This window comes from Passer domesticus, chromosome Z, assembly GCF_036417665.1.
Source record: "Passer domesticus isolate bPasDom1 chromosome Z, bPasDom1.hap1, whole genome shotgun sequence".
NCBI classification, from domain to species: Eukaryota; Metazoa; Chordata; class Aves; order Passeriformes; family Passeridae; genus Passer; species Passer domesticus.
The window spans coordinates 60,546,439-60,571,518 of NC_087512.1; the positions used below are offsets into that span (position 1 = coordinate 60,546,439).

Below are 25,080 nucleotides of genomic sequence, written 5' to 3' on the forward strand. Positions count from 1 at the left end.
AGGACTTTTTCTACTTTATTTTTTCCTGGCACATTTGCACTGAGAGAAATAATCCATATTTATTTTAATACAAATTTGATGCTGCTGTTTAATTTTCTAAGTGTCAAAAGCTAACATTTGCAAACTTGCAAAAAAACCCAACTTCTCACACTTGAGCTTAGCTGGGTTTACAACAACAAACAAACAAAAACCCCACCCAGGATAAAAAAAAAACCAATGAAGCAAAAAGAGTAGTGATACAAAGCATTTTGGAAATCCTAATGGGACAAAAGATGCCTTTGCAATTGGACTGCAAAGTCCTGGAAGTATTCAAGGTGACAGAGTTGTGGAGGGAAGGGGGAAGCACCATATCATTGGCAGGTGCAGAATCTTTAATCTAGTATTTAAAGGCCACCATTCCCAGCATGTGGCAATTGGGCTAACAGGATTGACACTGGGGAACTCGTTCAGCAAGTACACCAACCTCTGAATGGTGGGGATTTCTCTCAGCAGCTGCCTGAATGTCAATCAGCTGAAGGGGAATGTTACAGAGGTCACAGTTTGGTGCTGTTCTCTATGCCTGACATTTCTATCCATTAGTCAGAAAGACAATGAGAGAGGGACAAAGCCCAAGCATTACCATAGTCCCATTCAACGGTAAAACAAAATTGAGGGGAGTGGGAAAGGCCCCCAGACACAAAATGATCAACAGAAGAACAACTCAACCTACCCTCCTCAAGGGAAAAATCAGGAGAGTGCCACAGCAGTGAACAGTCCCAGACTACAGGGACAGCGACAGCTCCGAGAGGGAAGGTTAATCCCACACAAAGACATCATTTTTCAGTTCAACACTAAAGTTTAGCAAAGCTTATTTCTAAACAAAATGGAACGTCTGTGTTTGACCTTGTGGGCAAAGCCTTTCCATGTGAACAGCTTGAGTTTAAAAAAATTCCAAAAGGCAATTACAAATCATAGGAACAGTTGTAGAACATTATACAGTAGGAAATTTATAATTCAGTTATATAAAATAATAAACCTTATTAGATTAGAATATCTATTAACCCATAAATCCATAGCACAAGGAGAAAGATGCTAATCTAGGAGATTAAAAAATAAACCCTAGTATCCAGGAAATAAATTTCTGATAAAACCACAGCTAAAGCAGCCTTGCCTATCACTTAGGTTGACAGGCTTCATCTCTGTACAACAGGCAAATTAAAACCAATGATGCTTTGCAAACATAAAACCCCAGCATTTAAGGGGGAATTTGGGTAAAGCAACCGAAACAGAGCAAAATTATTTGAAATCTACTTTTGACTTTGATACTTCTCCAGTGTTAAAAAAACTTGCTTACCTCACTTTGTCTCTAAATTTTAACTTCAGGAAAGGATTAATAATTTTTACTAAAATACTCATATAAACTAGAGGACAAAGCACCACACATGGTACACCTTCATACAAACCCCATGGTTAATACAGGCATGTAGTTGAAGCATAACTCTGCAGGAATGAATTGAGTACAAACTGACATCGAAAGTTTAATAACCTACAGAGACAGGCATTCCGGACCTAAAAAATAATGAGGAGATCCTTGTGAAAAGATGAGAGAAACTAAACACTGCCTGGCAACATGATTTGTCGGGAGCTGGAATCCCAGACAACTTCAGCCCTTCACTTAAAGGAAGGTAGGATCATGCAGGTCAGTGCCACTCGGGAACACTCATCACCAGGTCTTCATGCATAAACATAGGAAAAAAAAATTGCCTGAGAGAACTGAGTCTCCAGATCCCTGTCTCCTTGCAAGTAATGAATACAACATATTCTTGCGAACAATGGCTTATTTCCGTAATCATACTTACAGTTTTTTTTCTCAACACGGTCCCTCACTAGTGATTTTTATTTACCCTTCAATCTCTCCTTTGCAAAAGGACACTGAAACTCATAAACAGGTTTTTAACCAACTTGGAAAGTGAATGAAGTAAAAACATTTGTAATCCAAACACAAGAAATACTACATACCAGACTGCCAACATTTTGTGGACGCATTTCTTATAGAAACTGAAATTTGATTTCTTAACCTTTCAGTCTAAAATTCACAACAAACACCTTTTAATTCAAGCAAGTAAAAGAAAAATCTCTTTTTTTCTCTAAATAGTTCATCGACACAAACTAACATAAAGAGCAAATTCTGAGTAAACAAATGAGAAAAACCCCCAGAGTCATTCAATTGCTGCAAATTTGTTCCTCTTTGTAAGATTTCTGCCAGTGCAGTGGCAAACAAAACTTCAAAGGCCTGTGTATATGGCACAAGTGGCATACTAGAAAAGCATAGGGCTTGAAAGGTGAAGGTTTCTGCATGGTTGCATGGCCAGATGTTTTTTTTTTTCACGAAGGAGTATTCTCCCAGTGTTTCAAGAAATGTCAGGAAAGTAGATGTTTACACACCCTCACACATCAGACCAACAGACTTTAACAGTCAAAAATATTTCCTCAATTGTAATATTTGGTATTATCATCCACCGTATATACACTTGTAATAGTTTAAAATGAGAAGAAATTTATCGAAGTGATATAAAACTTCTTGTTTAAATGATAACTTATTAAACTACTGAGAAACTAAATACGCTTTCTGTGAAAGACACATGTTAAGATGAAAAAGCCCTTTACACCCTTTTAAAATTTTAAACCTGCTTTACCTTTCTCCTAATCCTATCTCACAACACAAAATAAACACATTAATAATTTGGTCAACACCAAAACCTACCACACTCTTAAAGGATTAAACCAGAAAATATTAAAATAAAAGAAATCTTAAATATATTAATTTCTTTGGGGTTTTGTCTTGCTTTAATCACACTATCTTACTAATTTTTTCAGTAACTCCTTTCTGAAAAACTATCCCCAAATTACTTAAAATAAAAACTATTTTTCAATAATGTGAATGTAAAACCATTGTAAATGACAAATTCTTTGAGCCTAAGGAGAAAAAAGTAATCTCTTAACTCTATAAATGTTACTCAGAACGGTTTTACTAGTTATTATTAGTATCTATCATTCACAAAGACGTACTAGGAATGTTCAGAGAGTAACTTAAAATGGTGCAAGTTGAACTGCAATGCAAAAGTAAGCACTATAAATGCATACTGTACTATTTCATAAAATGAATAGCCTGTAGGTGGATATGAAATAAAGCAGGACTAGACTCTTATTTTGCACCGTCCATTTCGTACAGTTGATCTTTAGTTTGCTTAAATATATAATACTACCGTAGTGTATTCATTTCCCTGTAAAAGCAGATTTTTCAACAATAAGATATTATGTCTGAAAAAAATAAATTTTCTTTAGCTAAATTTTATTTTTCCATATTGTTTTTCATAATGCACTCCAGAAATTTCAGCTTCTGCTTTAAAAAGAGCAGAAGAAAAAAAAAAAAGAAAATTTACTTTTTCAGATATCATTAGTACTCAGTTTTCTTTTCCATGTAATAGAGCAAACTCTGTAACACTACTGAGGGGTGAACTACAGATTCCTGAGAGGAAAATGCAAAAAAATACCAACAAAATAATGAAAAAAATAGCAAAACAATAATAAAAAAGTAGTTCCTACCAACATCCAAGTTTTTCTTTAAATATACTAGTATATTGAAAATAATGTCAACATTAAGACATTGGCCAGGATGTCAGGAGACAGGAGTGTCATTTTTAGGCTTGTCACAAATTTCTGAATAGCTGGTGTAAGAGGATTCATTTTCCTGCACCTGTTACTGCACCATATATAACATGGTTACAATATTTGTAACAATAATAGACTCTGTCTTTACAGACTATGACCTCTGCTAGTTCAAAAAATTGTTTCAACACCTACAGTTTGGATGTCATCCATAAAAAATAGTACCAAGTACTGCAAAGGCTTCTAAACACAATTCCTTGCTAGGTCTGCGGGTGTCTGAAGGGTCTGCTGATGACACTCAGCCAACTGGACACAGCCCCTCTTAACTCCCTTCTTCTCCTTGCAGAGCTCTGTCTTTCTTCCTGTTCCTTCCAAGAAACAATGCTAGCAATTGGGCAGCAACACTCAAAGTCATCTAAGATGACAGCACAGTTCTCACTGCTGACTGGTCAATCAAGGATCATGCTTGTTAACATTCTTTTTGTCTGCACTGATAAGAATATTTCTTTCAACTCTGCATCTGGACAGGCTGCATTAAATTCTCCTCAAAACATAAGGATTTCTTGGCCTCCTCCAGTGACTTTTCCTTAAGCTCTGCTGTTCTATCACTTTCCACTATCACGTCCTCTTTCTTCTACTTTTATATTGCTATCACAGACAAAATGGGGTCCTATATTTTCCTCACATACAAGGCATAGCAGCCATGCCCATTCATACATTTTCTAATGAGTGAAAAATACACTCTTTGGATTCAAACTTTTTAAACTTGTCCTATATTTGAGCAAACTGACTTTTACATCTGGAGAAGCAACTTCATAGACAACCTGATTCTTTATGTCACTTTGTATCCCACAATAGCTATGAGGTATTACACAAAGTTGTCTGCTTTCCTACTGATCTTTATTATAATGTCCTCATCATCCCTCTCTGCAAGTATCCATACAGCTCTCAGTATATAATAGCTGGTAGTTTGTAAATCCTATTGTACTTGAGAGGCACATACTGCCGAGCCATTAGCACACTGCAATCGCTTAATGTAATAGCTTTAACTGTCCCTCAAACAAGTGACATCCTCTTTTGGGAATTTTGGCTAAATAGGTCAACACTGAACTATTTCAGGATAAAATTCTGGAAGTGTTTAGGAGTTGCAAGTCCAAACTGAACCCGAACACCTTGTCTCACATGATCCCAGCTAAGATTATCCAAGAACTGGACCACAATCAATTTGTGAAGGCGCTGTATAATGTTATATCCCAAATAGTAAGCCATTGCATGAAGTACTTGACTAAAGAACAAGGCACACTCAGCTCATACCCAATAATCCATCTACTTCAGAGATCATCTTCTAACGTCACATTTTACTGCTTAGTTACTATCCTGGGTGTTTCAGCGATTCTCAGTCTACAGAATATCAAGATATATGCATACCTAGAATAAAAAAAGTAAGAAAAAATACAAAAAAAAATCTAGAACAGATATATTAAATCCAGAACTTGGACAACAGAAAATAAAAGTAGCTCAACTGTGTCACTCACAAATTGACATAAGCTTCTGATCAAAAAACAAACGGTGAGAACCCCACTCAAAACTTTCATGGTTAAAAGTAGAATTTCTTGATGCTGGTCTCCAAACTTGGTGATTAAGGAATCCATGTACTGCAGTGAATGATGGCTGGAAATCAATTAATCTGCCTATCCATAAGGCTCAAAAATGCCAGTTACTTTCCTCCAACTTGCTCAGAACTTTACCAAACTTAAGCTAGATTTTACAGCTGGTTTTACCTCAGGCTGAACTCTGTTGAAGATTTCACAGTAAATCATTAACCTGTATTCAAGAGGAAGTCATAAAAGAACAGCTCTGTTTGCCCATTCACAAAAATATAGTGAACTTTGCTAAAAAACACTTTATGGCACCTGTGTCTTTTAATTAGGAACTTAAATTCTGGCTGGAATGGCCTCCTATTCCCATAAGATATTACTCAAATTTGGCCAACTTACAAACTGTTGAAAATATATGGATTTTCAGCAGACAGATCTTAAATTTTAGCAGCTGAAATGTACAAAGACTTAATGAAGCAAGTGCTTGCTATGCAGATAAGGGTTTCTGCGTCTTACATTCACGTCTGGACAAGTAAATGAGAAATATGAAGGTCACGCTGCTGTGTGATCAGTGTGCCCTTGTGCACAGAGTATAAGGTAGAATGAAGCTATTCAATACAAACTCACAAGAAGAGGAAAGAAGAGTACTAGGGAAGCTAGTACATTTGGATGTAAATATTAGAACACAAAACCGGTCAGGAAACTGGCTAGAGGAAAGCAGAAACTTGGGGGACTTAATACTAAACCACTACTAGAATGTCCAGAAACAACAGTAAGAGACATCTACAAAAAAAAGACTACACCTCCAAAACTGGTCAGTCACTTTCTGGCAAAAGCAGTGATGGTCCAACTTCATTCTCAGTCCAAATTTCTGACTTTATAGACATTCACAAATGTCTATAAACAAACATACACAATTTTTAAACAGAAGCAGCACTGAGATATGTCCCAGACAACTAGGATGTTCTACTGCAAGCAATGAAGACTTGTATACTGTTCAAAAAGTGACTGAGAAAAGGCCTACAATGAGAAGTGTTTGAAAAGCTACTGCTATCTCATAATCCATTTCATAAGAATAGTCCATAGTATTGCAGGCTGAAGCATCCCTGAGGCAAAATGTTCTAGTTAAAATAAATAATATTAATACTATTTCATTAGCAGCTCAGATTGTGAATAAACACCGTATAGTAATTAAAAAATGAAGTAAACAAATGTAACGACCTTCCCTGCCCCACAGAAAAATAGGCTGTATCATTCAAAGTATACTCATAACTTTTTACTGTAAACAAAATTAGTCAGGAAGCTGAAGAAATCATATTTCCATAAAAACTTCAGTAAAGGCTTACACACAAAACAGTATGTCAGAACATCCTGAAACAGATGCAAGGTCTGATTACATATTCTTCTTTATAATTCTTAGTGCTTTTTCCTGCTACCTGAACATTCATTAGACTATTATATTTGGCATTACTTTTAAGCCTAATTTTCAAAACGGAACACATTTGACATATATAAGATGGAGTTATTATTAAACAACCCCACAGCATGTACAAAATATACATGAGAACTGATGTGAAGTCTGTCACAGAACTGTAATCAGCTTCCATGCACTTATGATACCTAGAGGCACACCATTCCTAAATATTTCATAATTATTGTAAGACATGATAGCAAGGAAAAAACAAAGAAGCAAAAAGTCCATCCCAAAACTTAAGAAAAATCAAACCAAACCACCATATAATCATCTTTTCTACACCTCAAATTTTTTTACAGCCAATCTAGTGGATTCTCCTACATACTCCTTCACAGAAGGCTTGAACCCTTGACAGATCAAAAAATTCAAAATGCAAGAAAAACTTCCTGTTTAATCTGTTACTGAACTAGGTTTTAATACTACCAAAAAGAGCAGTATGCATTATTAGTTTCATTTCTCCAGAAAGAGCTCTCAACACCCCTGCGTGCATGCACCAGTTTGCAGGCATACACTCCCCAGGGTTGATAGTCTGCACATTTTTTACAAGCAAAACGTTTGATTAAAATAGGATTAAAAATAGGTCTACTGCTAAAACCAGCATATACAGATGTCCCTCAACGCCAGCTTCCTAACTAAAAACTAAAGGGAGTACATTTCAATGTCACTATTAGCATAAATGTCTTGTGATTGCCAAGACACTTGTAAAATTGGTAACTGCAGGCTTCTTTTTAAATTTTCTTTTTTTTCCCTGTAGTGATACCACATTAAAAACCCCAGACTTTTGAGTAGTGTATCAACAGATATCCTGAATATCAACACAATAAATACATCATAATTTTGACACTGATCCAGTACTCCATTATATAGGAAAAATACAGATTTCATTTAATTGAGGACATGATACAGCAAAAGTATTTGTTCAGGTTCTATAAAGCTTCTATAAGACTGTCAACTGTTATTCCTAAGAATCTTTAGGTTTTAGAGAATTATTATCTATTTCTGCAAGTTCTATGAGTTAGCTACCTAAAAGTTACTCATAAGGACATCCAGAGGATAAAATACAACATACAACAGCTACATCAAATTAAATCACAAAGCAAGTTATCCTGTATGACATTCGAAACATTACTAGCTTTGAGAAACAGTCAATACACCTCCTTTATAATATATCACAAATTACTGGGCTCAAAGAGAACAGTAACATGAAACAGTACTATTCCAGTGCTGCAAAATACAATCAGAATTTCCAAAACCACAGAAGTCACATGCAGCTTCCAAACTCAAAAGACATAAGAAATTAACTATTCTTTTTCCTCAATGTTCCACTCCTAATATTATCATTTATAAAACTGAAAGGTTACACCTAACTAGACAATTACCTTTCTTTACATACACATGTATATACCTGCATATATATACACATCTAGAGGCACTTGAGAAAGCAATGCTTTTAAACTGAAAAAATGTAAAATAGAGAAAAAAAATTGCTACAGAAGAAGTACTTGCCTACCTGCAAATGTAAAATGATCACACCATAAAACCACTACCATCAGGAAGTAAAGTAGAAGTAATGTTGATTACATTTTAAAATAATCTCTCAAAGAAAAACACAAGGACTTGAGAGAGAAATAAGTAACATTTTCAAAATACTAATAACATGGAACTGGTAAGAAGTCAAAGTAGCAAATATTTCTTCTGACTGTCTTGGTATTTACAGAGGATTTTCTGTTGGAATCCTTGTCAAATCCTAAACAACCTCCTCCAAAAATTTTTCAATAAATAAGGCTAGAAGAAAGACCTTCAATTCCCCCAGAAAAACATTAAAGCATTTCATATTTAGCTAAGATGGAAGGTATTTGAACAGCTCAGTACTTCCATTACTCTTCTGTCCTGGAATTTTTCATACCTGCATGAAACTATTTTTAGAGAAACACATTAAATGTACTGAAAATCTCACAAAACATATATAGAGAAGGTGGACATACAGTATGGGTTGGGGGGGTTAATCTGAGTCAAATCTATCTGGATTGTGTTATTTTAAGAAAGGTTTCAAAATGCAGCAAAAAAGAAACAATGGACTAACACAGTGAATATAAATACAACAAATAAAATGAAAAATGCCAACATTAACAGAAAAGATCAAATTGATTACATTTTTCTAACACATAATCAAAGATGGCAGTTGTTTGATTCAATGTGAGGTATCACTTAATACATGCTATTTTAAGGAATGTAGTCAAAACTATTTTCAGTATTTGACAATAAGAACACCATAGCATTAAAATGGAATCTCAAAGTCACTTATTTTTATCATCAGCTGGTATCTATCAGTTGAATATTCACACTCAGATAGTCCTAAATTCAGTATAAATATCACTGTTCATGAACCAGGGCTGTCAAGTCTTGAAAATCCTGTATCTGATCTCAGCCATGCGTGATGTGGAAGATGCATATTCCACATGAGTAGCTTCTGCACTTCATGGTAAAACCTCCTGTTATCAACATTCAGGAACTCATTCCAGAGGACTCAATCACATTATCCTCAACACTGGAGGAAGAGTTGGGATTCAAAACACAGGCTCAGCTACTGAGGTCAGCAGAAACTCAATCACCTGTGCACTGAAGCACCATGAATATTTTCTGCCCCTATTTTTCAAATGATTTTTAGAAAAAAGAATATTTACTCACAAGCTAAGTATATCTACTCTTAAAGAAAGCTTAAAATGCCAGTGGGTAACACCTAGGAGGAAAACTTTAAAATAAATTATAATATTTAATACAGTCACATTTTTTTAGGATTCTTTTAAGTACTGAAAAGCAAGCAACAGTATAAGACTATTACACTATTAAGCGCAACTCCATGTTTCACAGCTAAAAGGACAATTAAAATCAACAACTACCAAAAAGAAAAAAAAAGGAAAAAATTGAAAAAAAACCCTAAGTTGTTTTCCCTCATAAACCAGCATATATTTACACTCAAGCTTCATTATCTGTTCTACCCTCCAAAGCAATCTGAAGTCTCACTGCCTTTGTTGTGGCAGAGAGGAGGCTACAATGTAGCACACAATAAAACAGGTTAAGCTATCTGTGCCAATTTCTCCTTCTCCTAAGAGGATTAGCACGGCAATATGCTAGAACAAATGGTGGTGAATACGCAAGATGGTACAGCTGGTCTTCCCCAAAAATAATCATCCAGCTGAATAGCCTCAAAACAGGTTTACACCTTGAATGTTGCTGAGATGAAAGGAAACTAAATTTACAAGCCCAGAATTAAAAAAGAAAACTAACTATAAAAACCTCCTACACCTTGTTTAAAAATTCTAGGTTTATAAAGGCTAACCAACATGTAAGGGATTTTCACCACTACATTTTTTTCCATAAAGGAATCACTGAAAACTGAGTAATTCCAATTTCTTAATGACATATTTCACCCTATTATGTCTAATTTCTCTGTTTAACTCTATGCAAAAGCACACATTTTTTTAATACACATGTCTTGTGCAACTCAACTCTTCTCAAGAGGGAAACAAATTGCCTGGCATGGGTAAAAATAAAGCAACACTATTTATTAATTTTGTATAAGTTATCTACCACCCTAGAGATTCCTTGAAGGGGAAGAACACGTCTGAATTTCACCACAGAGTGCCAAAGGCACAAAGTGAGAGAAACTAAACAAGCACATCCTGAAGGGAGAAAAAATGCCTGAAGCAGTAAATGACCTACTACATACCTCACTCTCAGGGTTTTTGATGTTATAATTTGTTCATTTTACAGAAAAGAAGACAATTACCCACAGTTTTAGTTTGTTTTAACAGAATTATTAAACTTTTAAAAGTTTTTTGATCAAAAGGGACATACATAATTCCAAAGATCTTTGTATTTTCAAAAGGTTAAAATCCTGTGCTAATCTGCATAACAAAGTCTTTGTCATATCTATTTTCTTATTACCTGAAGCAGCAACATGCATTATTAGAACAGTACTAAAGTAGTTAAGCAGAAAGCATATAAATTTTTTATTTGAATTCCAGTGCATTAAAGTTAGTATCTTCCAGCTCAATGCACAGTAAATAAGGGGTAATTTCATTTAAATATGTATTTCATTATATGAATAAGGAGGTGATAATCTCACCATTGAATTGTTAAGTCTTTTAAGTATTCATTCATTTGAAAACTCAACAGAGTATTGTCAATATAGTGTAATATTAAACACATACATATACCATACTTCCACTGACACACTCTTTCCATGGTACATATTATAAAGAATACAATTTACACATTATAATACATTAAGATTGTCTAAGTGACAGTTTAGCCGTGTGTACATATAAAAAGTCAAAAGAAAATTTTAGTATTTGTAAATAGGCAGTAAATATTTTTAAATGATAGTGAGCTAACTTCTTTAAAAATATTTCAAAATTGCAATTGTATTTTTGATTCCTGAACTAACATTCTCCTGAATGAGAACAAAAGTGCTAGCTACTGATCTTTTTTCAAAAAGTAAAATGAAGCTAATCACTGAAGATTAGACCAATGAACAATTAATAGCTCACCCCATATTATAGGAGAGGAATCTTAATAAGTAAAGATCATTCCTCTTAAAATTAATGCTTCCAAGAAGTTGATGTGCTGGAGCATGTCCAGACAAGGGCAACAGAGATACAAAAGGATCTGGAGCACAGAGCTGAGGAGCAGCTGAGGGAACTGGGGTGTTTAGCTTGGAGAAAAGGAGGCTCAGGGGAGACCTTGTCAGCGTGTACAATTTCCTGAAAGGAGGGTGTAGCCAAGTGGGGGTTGGTCTCTTGTCCCAGGAAACAAGTGATCAGATGAGAGGATATCGCCTCAAGGTATGCCAGAACCAGTTCAGATTGGACATGGCAAAAAATTTATTCACAGAAAGGTCTGACAACCCCTGGCACAGGCTGTAGAGGATAGTGGTGGAATCATCGCTCCTGAAGGCATTTATAAAATGTGTAGATGTGACACGTAGGAATATGGTAGGCTTGGCAGTGCTGCGTAAGCAGTTGGACTTAGCAATTCCAGAAGTCTTCTTCAATCTTAATGATTTTATGATTTGATTTATCATGCTGACACTCTCAAAAATCAGTATTTTTGATTTTTGAGAGTGTCAGTATGTCAACACTATCAATGACAATATCACCTGAACAGGAAATGGTGCCAAAAAACCATATGAAAGGTATTTGAAAATCTCTATTCCACGATCAGATAAGCACACTTGCATAGTTTATTACACATGAAAGTAAAGCCCAGCAAAGTGTCCACCCTGAATTGTACCACTCTGTGAAAGCACTGATGCCCCCACCATAGCTTTACTGGATGATCCCAGATTGAAATGAGAGATACGTCTGCTTCAGCAAATCAGCTAAAACTAGATGTTACTAGTATGTACTCTACTCAGAGATAACCATGAAGCTATGACACTTCCACAGATCCAAACAATCTAAATCAAAACAACACTGGATTACAACTACACAATTACAACCACAAATAATTTCTACATTTCCAAGTACAATCATACTAGTATGTATTCACCCATCAATCTTTCAAATGACACACATATAATGAATTTAAAAGAAACAATAAATTGAAAATCTGTAAGAAACAGCAAAAGCCCCATTGCAATTCCAGAGCAATTAGTAAGTCACAGTTCCACAGCCAGATTGCTACAGGCATATTCCTAAAACCACACAGAAATACTTGTACCTTGCTGGACTTGAGACTAGTCTATACTTTCTTGCTAATGTTTTGTAACAAATCCGTATGCAGAATAATGTCTACCAAAAAACCGGGTGGTACAGATCTCATTCCAATGTAACTTACTAGAAAATACAATGTTGTACTTCTCAAAAACAGTGGTTAATGTACTTGCTATAGTCTTGTTTAGTTACTGTTGCAGAGTACTGTCTGTGATTTTATTTCCCTTAAGAAAAATAAAAAGTTCAAATAAGTAAATAATTAATAAATGGTAAGAACCTTTTATTCCAAAGCCATTCATGCATTATTCATTGATATTTTGTACAGTACGTATATACTTCACTATGTATGAAAGCACCATTTTTAGTCAGGCTTTGCCTTCCAAAATAGCTGCTTTAATAAAAATGATTATATGAAAAAATATAAATAAAAACTCAATAAATCTCTCCTAAAATCTGAAATTATCGAACGCAATAATTGCAAAATGAGATTAATTTAATTTCAGTGTAAACCTCTTTGTCTCTTTAGAAATTAATGTTCACATATACAGAATGACCATATAATGCTATTTAGACCTAAATTTTAAAATTACTGAATGTATATTACAATTTAAATTTATTTATTAAGGTTCAAAGTTGCCAATGTTTTGTTAGCTAAAATGACTACCTGCAGAATAAATGTGTGTGTAGGTAATGAGAAAGCTAGCAAATCTGAAGTTGTATTTTTATATAGAATTCACTCTCCATTCTTACAGTTATTAGGTTACACAGACAGTAAGACTACAAAATTAAAGCACTGTCTTAAGTAGATCACATTACTTTTGAAGCAGATTGATTCTGTAATACTGCACGCATTCAAACAAAAGCTCATAGTTTGAAAAACAGGAAGGAAAATACAGTAAAAGTGCAAACATGACCTATCTCTAATCCTTTCTTTTCAGACCTAGGCTACTCAAGAATCTTCAACTAATTATTCTGTTTTATTGATGGCATTTTTCCCAAGGGAAGTTATTTTAAAAGTTTAACCCCTGAGCAAGTCATGGCTTCTCCTGCCTTTGAAAGTGTCAAGTGCATTGATTTTAACTGCAGGAAGTGTTACCTTCTACCCAGAGAATCTCACCCTGCACAATCTTAAACACTGTTTCTCTCCCAAAATGGCTTTGATTCAGCAATTCAGACCGCTTCAGCTGATATTAAAGGCAGAAGCACCACAGAAAAGGGATCAGCAGTTAAAACGAAATACAAAGAGGAAAAAGCCCAGATCTTGAATATAGTACCACAAAGCTTGAGAGAAAAGCAGATTTGAAAAAGACATCAGAGTGACTAAAAAAAGAACAACATGACAGAAATTAAACAAGATTTTTATGTTCCCCTTCTATGCATTTAAACTCATCTCAACCTCTATTGAAATTCTGATCATACCCAAACCCCAAGGCTTTTGACATACTTTCAAAAATCCACACCTCTTCTTACTCTTTTTTAAGTCTCCAGAGTCACTGTTGGGTATCCAACAAGTTGAATGGGGGGGGAAGGGTCGTGGTGTGGAAAGGAAGAATCCTAATATGCATATGACAAAAAAGGCAATTTCAACTCATTTTAAACTTTTTTATTAAAATGATAGTGACTATTTTAAATGTTCACTGTGTGTCCTTAACCTAATACTCATCCAATTAAAAAATGGCTGAAATAGTTTGACTGGAGAAAAAAGAATTTTCAAGCCACATTTATCCAAGTATCTTGAGCAGTGATTTTCTTAGGTCAGTGACAAAGTACAAGTAAAATAGCACAAGGTGCTACTGGAGACTAAAATACAATAACCAGCAGAATAAAAGAAGACAAAGAAATCTCTCAAAATCATCAAATTATGTAGCCCAGAAAACTGTAAGAATGTAATATACACAATTAATAAAATAATGGCAAATGTATCTGCAAAAGAATGTACTAAATTCCAAAGAGACTTTCAGAATTGCAAGTGTGGGGTTTTTTTTCCAGTTCAGTCATGACAGGGCCAGAAGGTAATGATACATCTGCCATGATGCAACAAGCAGACCTGTCTTCTGTCAAGAGTTGAAATCATAAAGGAATAAGCTGTCGTTAGCAACCCCTCTCCCAACAGTAGAGCTGTCATCTCATTGTTTTCCTCTGTTGGCATGGGGGCTGGTGTGGGTTTATATACCCTGTCAGCTCAGAATTAGTCTAAGCTTTTAACCTTTTCTTGAATTTCTGACTTAATATTTTAACTCCTATACAGTTTATCACGTATTACTATGTATTTTCTGAACAATTAATATTGCTTTCAAGTGTGCAAAGTTTCGTTCTATCTGCTTGCTGACTAGAATTTGAGATATTATTAATCCCTCAAAAAATGTTTTTGAAGTAATTAAATATACTGCTTTTCAAATTTTCTTTCCAGCATATGGTGGATTTAAAACCAATTAGACGTGACTCATTATTTAGTAATACATTGTGATTTGTGTTTGTTTTTAGAAAGATCTCAAAAGATCACCCAAAACCTTTTAAGTTTTCTTAGTATAATTACCACAAAAGCAGGAGTTCTAAACACAGGTTTGCTGTGCTAAAAAGGTCTTTACAAACAACACTAGTTCTGTGGTCTAACAGAATGAATAAGTCTAGTACATATACCACAGTTAGAAAAGCAGCATTTGAAATAAAACAGTATAGCAAATTATTGCCCGTTTCAGTGAAAGTTGATGGTTCAGTAATATGTTAGAAAACCCAAAAAAGATTATGATTGCTCTGGCACTGTAACTGACCATTAATAAATAAATTTTAACATCCTTCTACAACAATACACATAGAAGACATAAAAGGCACATGAATATTAGTATTCTGTGGCAGAACTAACTGCAGTGAAATGTCAGCTGTTTTTTTTTCCCAGAAAGTGTCATTTGCCCTTATTATTGATACTATGCTAAGCTTGTATAAACTATAAAACCAAAAAGTGTGTTTGTCTAACAAGATACTCTATACTTACAAGTCAGATTGAAAAGTTTTTTAGCAATAATTTTTGTTAGTGTAATTTAAACTTAACATAATTTCCATCCAACAATATGTAAACATCCACTATTGAAACTGACTGATTTTTATGAAGTGGAAAGAGAAAATACAAAAGAGCACATGTTATCATACTAGTTACGAACCATTAAGGCTACTAAATCACATAATATTTACAGTGGGAAAATTTACTGCTGTTACACTGAACGATTTTGCTGTTCCATTCATCTGCCTTGCAAAATTAATGACATATTACTGCATGCTGACAAAAGTAATAACCCTCACCAATTCTTAGTAAATATTGCCAACCTGACAGTTTTGTACAAATGAACGACAATATTTTGACCAAAGAGCAAAGACATTGTAAAAAAATTAAGAGCAAGATAAACATAACAGACAACTGAAGCTGAAAACCATGTTTTACCAGTTATTAAGGAAACATTTCCACAGCTAACAACCATCTCATGCAAAGCTTTGGCTTTTTGCTTGTTCATGTAAAGTAAGATTTTTAGGTGCTGCTCTTTTTCTTCTGAAAAACTTGTCCAGGTTCTTTGAAGAACCTATTTTTCACCTATATGTCTAGTATTGATTCTCCTTTAAATAAAAATACAAGTATCTAAAATATCTTAATATCTGAATTTTATATAAGGCAACAATTCTTTGATGGTTTTTAATTTTTCTTTAATAAATAAGTGACAGCTGCGGTGGTTGAATTTTATTAGCACCCCTGGGATGCCAGCTATCTTAGGTAACAAATGTACTGAATTTCCAAAGACTCAGAAAACACCCAGTGTTTCCCTGTACTTATGCAGTAAGCTGATATGCTCTTTATTCCCTAGAGGAGAAGTATCAAAGACAGCTGTACTCCCAAACTCTTCACAATGTCCAACCAAGGCAAGCTGAGCTTCTGTTCCTACAATGAACAAATCTCCTCTTTAAGTACAAAAACTTCAGCCTCTCCTTCTCTAACAAAGCGAACAAGGGAGCCCCTCAACAACCATTATTAAAAGAGGACTGTAAAACTTTTAATTCTTGACATCCCAAGTATATGGCCTCATCATTAAATTGAAGAATTTGCCTCTGTCTTTCATCGTCTTTTCCTGGCACTACTTCAGTTGTTGAATGCATGGTTAAACAATATCTGATCTGAGAAGACCCCCACTGTACAAACCTGGATGAGCCATTTAGGCAAAATAGATTAGAGATAGATTAAAATTACTCTTTTAATTTACATTTATTTATTTATATAATTTACAATTACTTTTTTATAAAAAGTGGAATCTCTTCAGAGCAGAATTCTCATTATAAATGGAATAGTCACTCCTTCCCAGGGGAGGGACTCGAACTTCAGTCTCTCCTGCACCAGATAACTGCTTCTGTCAAAAATCAGGGTTTCCCACTAGAGAAAGTTTCAACAGAAAATTTATATTTTAACAAAACAGCAAATCTATGCAGTATTTTTGTACTGTATTTACAGGACATTGCCAGTTTCTTTTGTTTTAAATATCTTTTTTAGTAAGCATTTGTTTTAAATATCTTTTTTAGTAAGCATTTGTTTAAATTTAGCATTTGTTACATTCTTACTGATTTTACTAGCATATTTTTATTTTTCATACTTGTTTTTCTAAAATAGATTTTGTCCTACTACATTTTAAATGTATTTACTTGTGTTTCTCACATCGGGTACAATTTTGTCCCTTCTTCTTTTCCTACAATCTCTTCTCTATCTAGTTGCTTATTTGTTCTCTTCATATTCGTTCATATTTCAACATTTCGTTTAAACTACCAAGTCTGAATTTTCAAATTAACACAATAATGCTATCTCTTCATATAAATCCTTGTCAACTAGTCACATTACCTCTTACACAAAAGACTGAAACTCACAATAGGGCTAGATACAAAACATGGAAGGAGAAGCATTACCTACAGGAATTGCAAAGATGAAAAGAAAAACATTTCTAGCTACTTGAATTCTCACCAGGATTTTTCTCTTTGAATCTTTTCTCTGTAATCTGCAGCAGCCCCAAAATACTAGAATTTTAAAATACAAAATTTTAAGTCCACACATTGCTCCTTTGCTCCATACATGCTTGAGAAGTGGGGTTTCTTAATTCTTTTTTCCTCAAAAATGTTGCAGCAGAGAGAAATAGTTTTTACTCTTCCCTTAACTTCCTGTTTAGAAGTATCAGTTCATCCTGCTCAACCCGCTGCTCACTGATAACCCCAGGTGCTGTATCCCTGTTTTCCATTTTTCCAAGAATTGAACTGAGAAGAGAAGCAAAGAGAAAAGCAGTAAAGTTGTGGAGTTTGGCCTACTTAGAGGGTGGTTTTTTTGCTTGTGTGGGTTTTTCGTTTTTGAAAAGCGGGTATTTCTGAATTAGTTCCTGCACATAGGACATTCAAGCACTACTTATGTAATTCTCAATTTAAATTTTTTAATCAGAACCTTATCTTCAAGAATTGTTTTAAGCTGGCTGCAATGCCTGTATGTGTTGTTAAATCACATGAGATCATGGGAGTTTTCAAATCCTACATATCAATATTCACTCCAAATTCACTCCAAAATCTATTAGGAAAAAGAAATCCATATTCTCTTGCTATTTATCATCTAGGCTAGTTATTTTAATTTCATAAGTGATGTAAGTGAGAGGACTGAATACCAGAAAAGGATGCAATTTTTACCATTCTTTTGATCATATGGAGTCCTTACACACAGTCTACCATCATTTCCTGCATTTAGAAATTAATATGAACTGTGCCTGAAGATGACATGCTATCAGCATGTACTTATATGTATTTGCTTTTTAGTCACAACCAAATAATTCTAAATACTTTCAGTGGGGTCCAACTTCCATAAAATATTGCCTTATCTAACCAGATACACAATCAATTCCCAATACAGTGATTACAGGATACAAAAAAACCAGCAACACAATATTTAAACAACATTTAATGACATAACTGAATTTGATATAACACAACTGAATACAACCTATTCTTCATTTTGCCTGCAAAAAAAATCACTGCAAATAGTATATCCTAAACCTGTAGCACACTTATCAGAATTTTGAGATGCACAAAAAGGGACATTAGGTTTTACAGTACCTGGAATCACTGAACTAAAGAGAACTACAAATTCAAAAACCCTATTAAGGAAAAGCTCAAAGATAAGAATACAAAGTTTGATGTACCAATGTTATTTAATGATTACATTTTTGTAAAAACATGTTCTCATCCAACAATTGGAACTTTTTCCTGTATTGTTTTTTTAAGCTCAAAATGCAGAGATAAATAATCTGGTTTTAAGTGTAACAGCCATTTGAGAAAAGAAAGGTTTGATCTCTGTCGTACTGGCACAAATCACTGCACACACACACAAAAAAAAAAAAAAAAAAAAAAGAAATTCTCCTCAACAGAAATGACCCTTAAAAATTATCTGCTAAATTAGGGTTAGTATCCCAGTTTGAAATATTCAGTCTCTCATGTTACCCAAGACAGCAGCATCTCTAGGAAAGAATAAAAATGCAAGCATGTAAGCACTGCACAAAACCTGAAGTAGCTACAGCTGTTTGGGTTTCTTGGGAAATGTTTTGGAACCAGCACCAGAAGTCCCACACTGGACCTACCGTACACCTGTATTGCACTCAGTAATCCTGAGGTACTTTTTTTTCTGTCTCAATCTAAATCTTGATTTATAATGAACAAAAAACTTTATGTTAGGAAAAGATAAGCCTCACTTTCACAGGGCTAGGTTTCTTTTTCTCACGAAGTATAGTCTGATGCTTTGATAGTGAGTAAAACAAACAAAAAATAACTTAATGGCCTAATGTTTTTATATGTTTTCTTTCTTTGCTTTATTGAAAAGAAGTACCATTTTCAATCCTGAATACTTTAAAGACAGCTGCAAAAATTATCCATCAACTGCAAAAATTAATCACCTAGGAAAATATGCAATAGTAACAATGACAACAATGATATTTAGAGTACAACATTAGCTCAACTTGGCAAATATAACAGAAACAACGAGTGTTAAAAAAGCTCTTCTCATGTTTATTACAGGAAGTTTCCTTTAGGTTGCAGGGTGCACATGATTAATTACTCCTGCAATGTTCCAATGACAAAAATATAACACAAACTGTCCACTGTCTCTCAAACAGATACAACAAAATAGTGTCAACAAAATGTGAATGTCTTCTATTGTCAAATATTGATAAGTAAAACAGAATGAATTGGTATTTAGTGCAAATCTGAAAACGACTGCGCCTTTTAATAATTAATAAATTAATAAATTCAGTACAAGCCAAATAAAAAGATTGTGTGTTATCATGAAAGCCCACGTTACCATTAGATTACAGAGGTCAGTGAGCAATAATATGTATAAATTAAATGAAATATAAAAGAAAATAATCCAAATTGTAACAAATTTCTGTAGTGTCTTCTGCTGCTTCGCATCACCTGCTAAAGGTTCTTGTCATAATATCTGCCATATTAAACTACATGGTGTGCCCAACACAACAATATGACATGCAACTAAATTGTATTTTACTGCAAGATGGGAACTTGGTTCCACCAGAAGAATGTTCCAACAAAACAAAAAAGTATTCCCCCCCCACCACAAATACAATGATCACACAGTGACACACAGATTAAAAAATTAAAACATCACAGGCTCACAGTTCTTCATGCATAGGCACACATGTGCACATCCACACCACACATCTTGCATCCTTGAACTTTCACTTACCTCAATAGCTCTCTTTATGTACGGTATCTGTGTTCCACTGTCCAGATCTTCATTAATTATGAGTCTCCTAGCCCACTGACCAGCTCTGACAACGCCATTACCATGAATTAGGACCAACAGCTTGTCAGGATTTACTAATGCATCTTCACTCATAAAGATAAAGCTCTTTGGTTCAGTCTCAACTGCATCAACCTGCAATTACAGATAACATACATTTTAATGCAGCACTATAATTCTTTGAAAGAAAACCTTTAGTTAAAAAGTTATCTACCAAATTTATATAAAAAAATCACCATTAAACAACCATTTCAATGCATGTGTGCCCAGGACTAAATAAAAATAAAGCAAAATATGCAATATAACTTTGAAACACATAAACACACAAACACACCACATTTGAGAACAGCAATCCAAGGGATATTTAAAATTAAAAAAGGGGTAGAAGATGTGCTTAAGCTTTGAAACATAAGTTGTTTACAAAAATTTACAGGAAAGGAAGAAAGTTCATAAATGAGCAATTGGATGTAGCAAAAGGGAAAGGAGTAAGTAATTTCTCACCTCTGATATGCCTGAAGCAACAATAAATTCTTACATAATATGAAAAAAACCATCCTGGAGAGTTCCAAATCAGCCACCTTAACATAAATACTCGACAAGCTACATATAGGAACCACTACTGTAAATTTGTTTGTTACAAATTTAACAGGATAGGTCTAATAAAATATAGAAATCCAATTTGGTTCTAAATAATAGCTTCATTAATAGTCCTCCTGTACCAGGGTCAATGCTCAGCTACTTTGCTACAAATATAGCAATTAGCAATAGACCAACAATTAGCTTTGATATACAGCAAACTGCAACCTAATAGCACATTCTGTGCTTAAGAGAATAAACCAGCACTTTTTGTTCAATACAAACTAAAGTTTTTACACTTGGTTTAGCAATCCTGTCTCAAAAGAACTGTCCTGATGTAAATACCATAAGGGCAAAACAAATCCTCCTGTCTACCTGTTGTTCTCTTTCTATTATATGAATACACAAAAAAGAAAGAACAAAACAGGCACATCTCCTCCTCCTACTGTACTCCACACCCCTCCACCCTCACAGCCTAACTGTCCAGCTGCTAGGAACACTCTGCAACAGAGAAGAAAAACAGATGTTATGATTCTCATGCTGAGATAGAAGGAATTGGCTACTTGGATTAGTTTTGGTAAGTTTAGTTTAGCTAAACTTACTTTAAGTTAAGTTTAGTATTCTTAACTACCCTTATAATAGGAAAAATTATTTCTGCATGCATCTTCAGACTTTTTAAATATAACTCCTACCAAACATTTTTTAAAAATTAAGTCAATGAGGCTACTTGAACAAAACTAATTTGTAAATGAAAGAATGGTCATGTCTCTCTTCAATATTTGCCATAGCACTGAAGACCTTATTCCCCTGCTCCAAAATAAAGTAACATTTCACAATACTCACCTTCTCTCACATTTTATGCAAAAATAGAAAATATGATAAACAATATGTTCTATTGAAAAGACTGGGGCTACAGTCAGATCATGCTGCTGCTTCAGAAATAGCAGTACTGACACCTTAAAAGGTGAAACAGATTAGGTAAAAAGTCAGCCAACACTGAATTTCAGATAGTACTTGGCAACATGTAACTGACTTCTACCCACAAACTGAATATTTACAACACTATAATTAGGGAAAAAAAATTGTGAATTTGCATTTCAGACTAATGTGCAACTTAGCTGTAGGTTTTAGCACTTACATCACTTATATTACAAGTGCTAAAGTTTATATAGTAGTATGTAGGAAATACCAGCACTTAGTAGTCATATGTACTAGAAGATATAGCTTAGTTCACATTTCTGCAAATAAGTTAATTTTAAACAGCTAAAAATATGCACCAAAATCATAAAAAATTACTTTTGAGTCTTTTCCCAAAATTAAACACATTTAGAGACTTTGTTGAGATAATTTACCTTCAAACAATTGTAATTTATTAGATTTTGCTTTCACTAAAAAATGCATGTAAATATCACTCATATACACAACCTTCCTTTACTGACAGATCAACATAGAATACCATTTAATGCCAGACACATGGAGGCCAAATAAAATACTTTACAACTATTAGCCACTTGTTCTTCTGGACCTACTCAAGGTCACTGACTTCTGATCACTTAAATCTAAACTAAATAAATACAAGAAAATGGTTTTTAGATTAATTTAACAACTTGATTAAACATTGTTATGTACAGGTGAAAACAATTCCAGTAATCTCTAGCTAGGCATGCCAAACCTATCTAAATTATAATGATAATTTACTGTTTAAAACCAGTCAATTTTCTTTTCTTGGATTTTTTTCTCAATGCATAATAATTCCTTAAAGTTTATGAATGTAGGCAGCTATGGTGATATCTCTACATATGAGATTCTTAAGGTTTTCAAACAGTGAACTTACTTTTTCCTTATGATTTCTGTCTCAAATGAGTTTTCACCTAATACAGTCGTACCAATCTATAAAGTATTTCAGCAGCACACTAGTTAGTATTTTGCACAGCTGCTATGAATATATAAAGTAAAATTAAACTACACTTGAAATCTAATCTCATTGTCATCCATACAATTAGCCATTACAACATCAACAATTAGCCATTACTAGCCCAAGATTTACGAGAGCTGACAGGGTTCCAGGAGTCTTTTATTCAATATACCAGAGGTTTATAAGATTGAATGTTAAAAAAGGAAGAAAATACACAATTACTTTTCTTACTATTTTTCTTACTAAGTATTTTTCTTATTTCAGTTGAGAAACACGACAAAAATTATGAGCCTTCAGCCTACAAAGTAGGTATAAACTGTAACTGGAGGAAGAACATAGCAAATAAGTGGAATTGAAACTGATAAGACTCAAAAAAGATTGTGAGAATTGTGAGCAGCTGGTGGAGAGAAAAATCTGCTCATTTGCTTCCCAAGATGAAAAGTCATCTTCTACGTGTTTCAACATAAACTTCACTAATTTACTTTACAGTCTTCACAGTATTGAGAATCCTGATTTAGAATTTTTAAATAAAAAATGTAAAACTGAGAACTGCTGATCAATATTACAGGCAACTAATCAACATTTGACTACTACCACAACTAACTCAACAAACCTAAAATCTGTGGAAATTTTACAAGCAAGTATTAACTTCAGTTAAGCAACAAAACTGGCAAAACGAATGTGAATTTGAAATAACAGACCACTGTTTCTCAAAGAAAGGTAATTCTTCTATGAATTTTTACCCACTGAAGTGAAAGAGGAAAGCACTGATAACTGAGAAGATTCTGCAAAGTGAGACATTTCAGTGCCACTGACAACTAAACACGTGTCCTGGTTTCAGCCAGGATAGAGTTAATTTCTTCTCAGTAGCTGATACAGTGCAGTGTTTTGGCTTCAGAACAAGAACGGTATTGATAAAACCCAGGTATAACACTGATATTTTGGTTTTTTGCTAAGTTGTGTTTATCTAAAGTCAAGGACTTCCCTTTCCTTGTTTCACGCTCTGCCAGTGAAAAGTATACAAAATAAACTTGGAGGGGCCATGGCTGGGACAGGTGCCCTGAACTGGCAAAGGAATATTCTACCACAGAATATCATGCCCAGGATATAAATTGGGGGGAGTTACCCAGAAGCATGCCCAACCTGGTTCAGGAATCAAGAGTCTGGCATCTGGCATTGCACATCACTTGTTTTTTGTGTTATTACTATCATTTACCATTATCACTGTATTTTACTTCAATTTAGGTTATTAAACTGTTTTTATCTCAGCTAACAAGTTTTACTTTGATTCGCCTCCCCATTCCACTGGTGTTTGCAAGGTAAAAACAGGGTTGAGCAAGCAGCTACATGGTGTTTAATTTCCAGCCGGGTTTAAAACCACTGCAACATGTTACTAATTATTTAAACTTCCATCTCAGGCTTCCCCAGAAGCTGTCAAAGATACAGTTAATTTAGAAGCACACTCTATTTGTCCTCAACAGCTAAAGAAGAGCAAAGATCAATCCCTGATTATGCCACTAGAACTAGAGAAATATAAATACTTAATCTGGCTAAAAAAATTGCAGTCTTCCTTTTACTCCTATCATAACCTCCATAACCTCCAATGGAGGGCAAAATGAAACTTTAGAAGGAACAACTGAATGGCCTCTCCCTAAATATGAGACTCTTTATTAAAATGTTCAAGTCCAGTAGTACATGTTGAACGTTATTATAAATACAATGCTTTACAGTAACAATAATTCAACGTGGGTCTTGGCCTCCCTGTGTAGGAAAATATGTTCAGAATCATTTAGTTGAAGATGCTGGCATAATAATACAATAATAATAATACAACATCATAATACAATAATGATCTGCCAACTGGTCTTACTTTCATATCTAAAAAAAAAATTAATTAATTTTTTTATCCCAAACTGAAGCTGCCACCTAAGAAAGCAAAACAAAGACAGCAAGTTGGATTTTACACACAAGGTTGAAACTAAGGAAGATAAAATGCCATCATGCTAAACCTTTGAAGCACAGCATTTCCATTCCCTACTAAAATTATGCAGAAAAAAAGCACACTCCACCTAACACAGTACTAAAACACATTTCAAATATTCAAAAAATCACAGCATTGCCAGCTTCATTATCAGCTGACAGAAAAGGGAAAGCCAATACAACCCTCTGATCATCTGTGATGAAGTTAAAAGAAGAAAGGTTTTGTACTCATCTGTAAAATATGCACATAAAAAGGTTGTGTATATATATGTGTGTGTATATATAAAAACACATATGAGTCAGACCAAGGTCCAGGGTCCTGTTTCTGGATGGGCAGATTGCACAGGGGAACAGTAAAA

The 25,080-nt window shown here is 34.3% G+C and overlaps 1 protein-coding gene across 1 annotated transcript in view; it reads right to left on the reverse strand.

The window, feature by feature from the left end:
- Positions 1 to 25,080, reverse strand: part of ARB2A (ARB2 cotranscriptional regulator A) — a 232,785-nt gene that overhangs the window by 172,112 nt on the left and 35,593 nt on the right. The window contains exon 5 of the mRNA XM_064405548.1: positions 20,194 to 20,385. Within this exon, the coding sequence (XP_064261618.1) occupies positions 20,194 to 20,385 (192 nt within the window). The remainder of the gene's footprint in view (positions 1 to 20,193; positions 20,386 to 25,080) is intronic.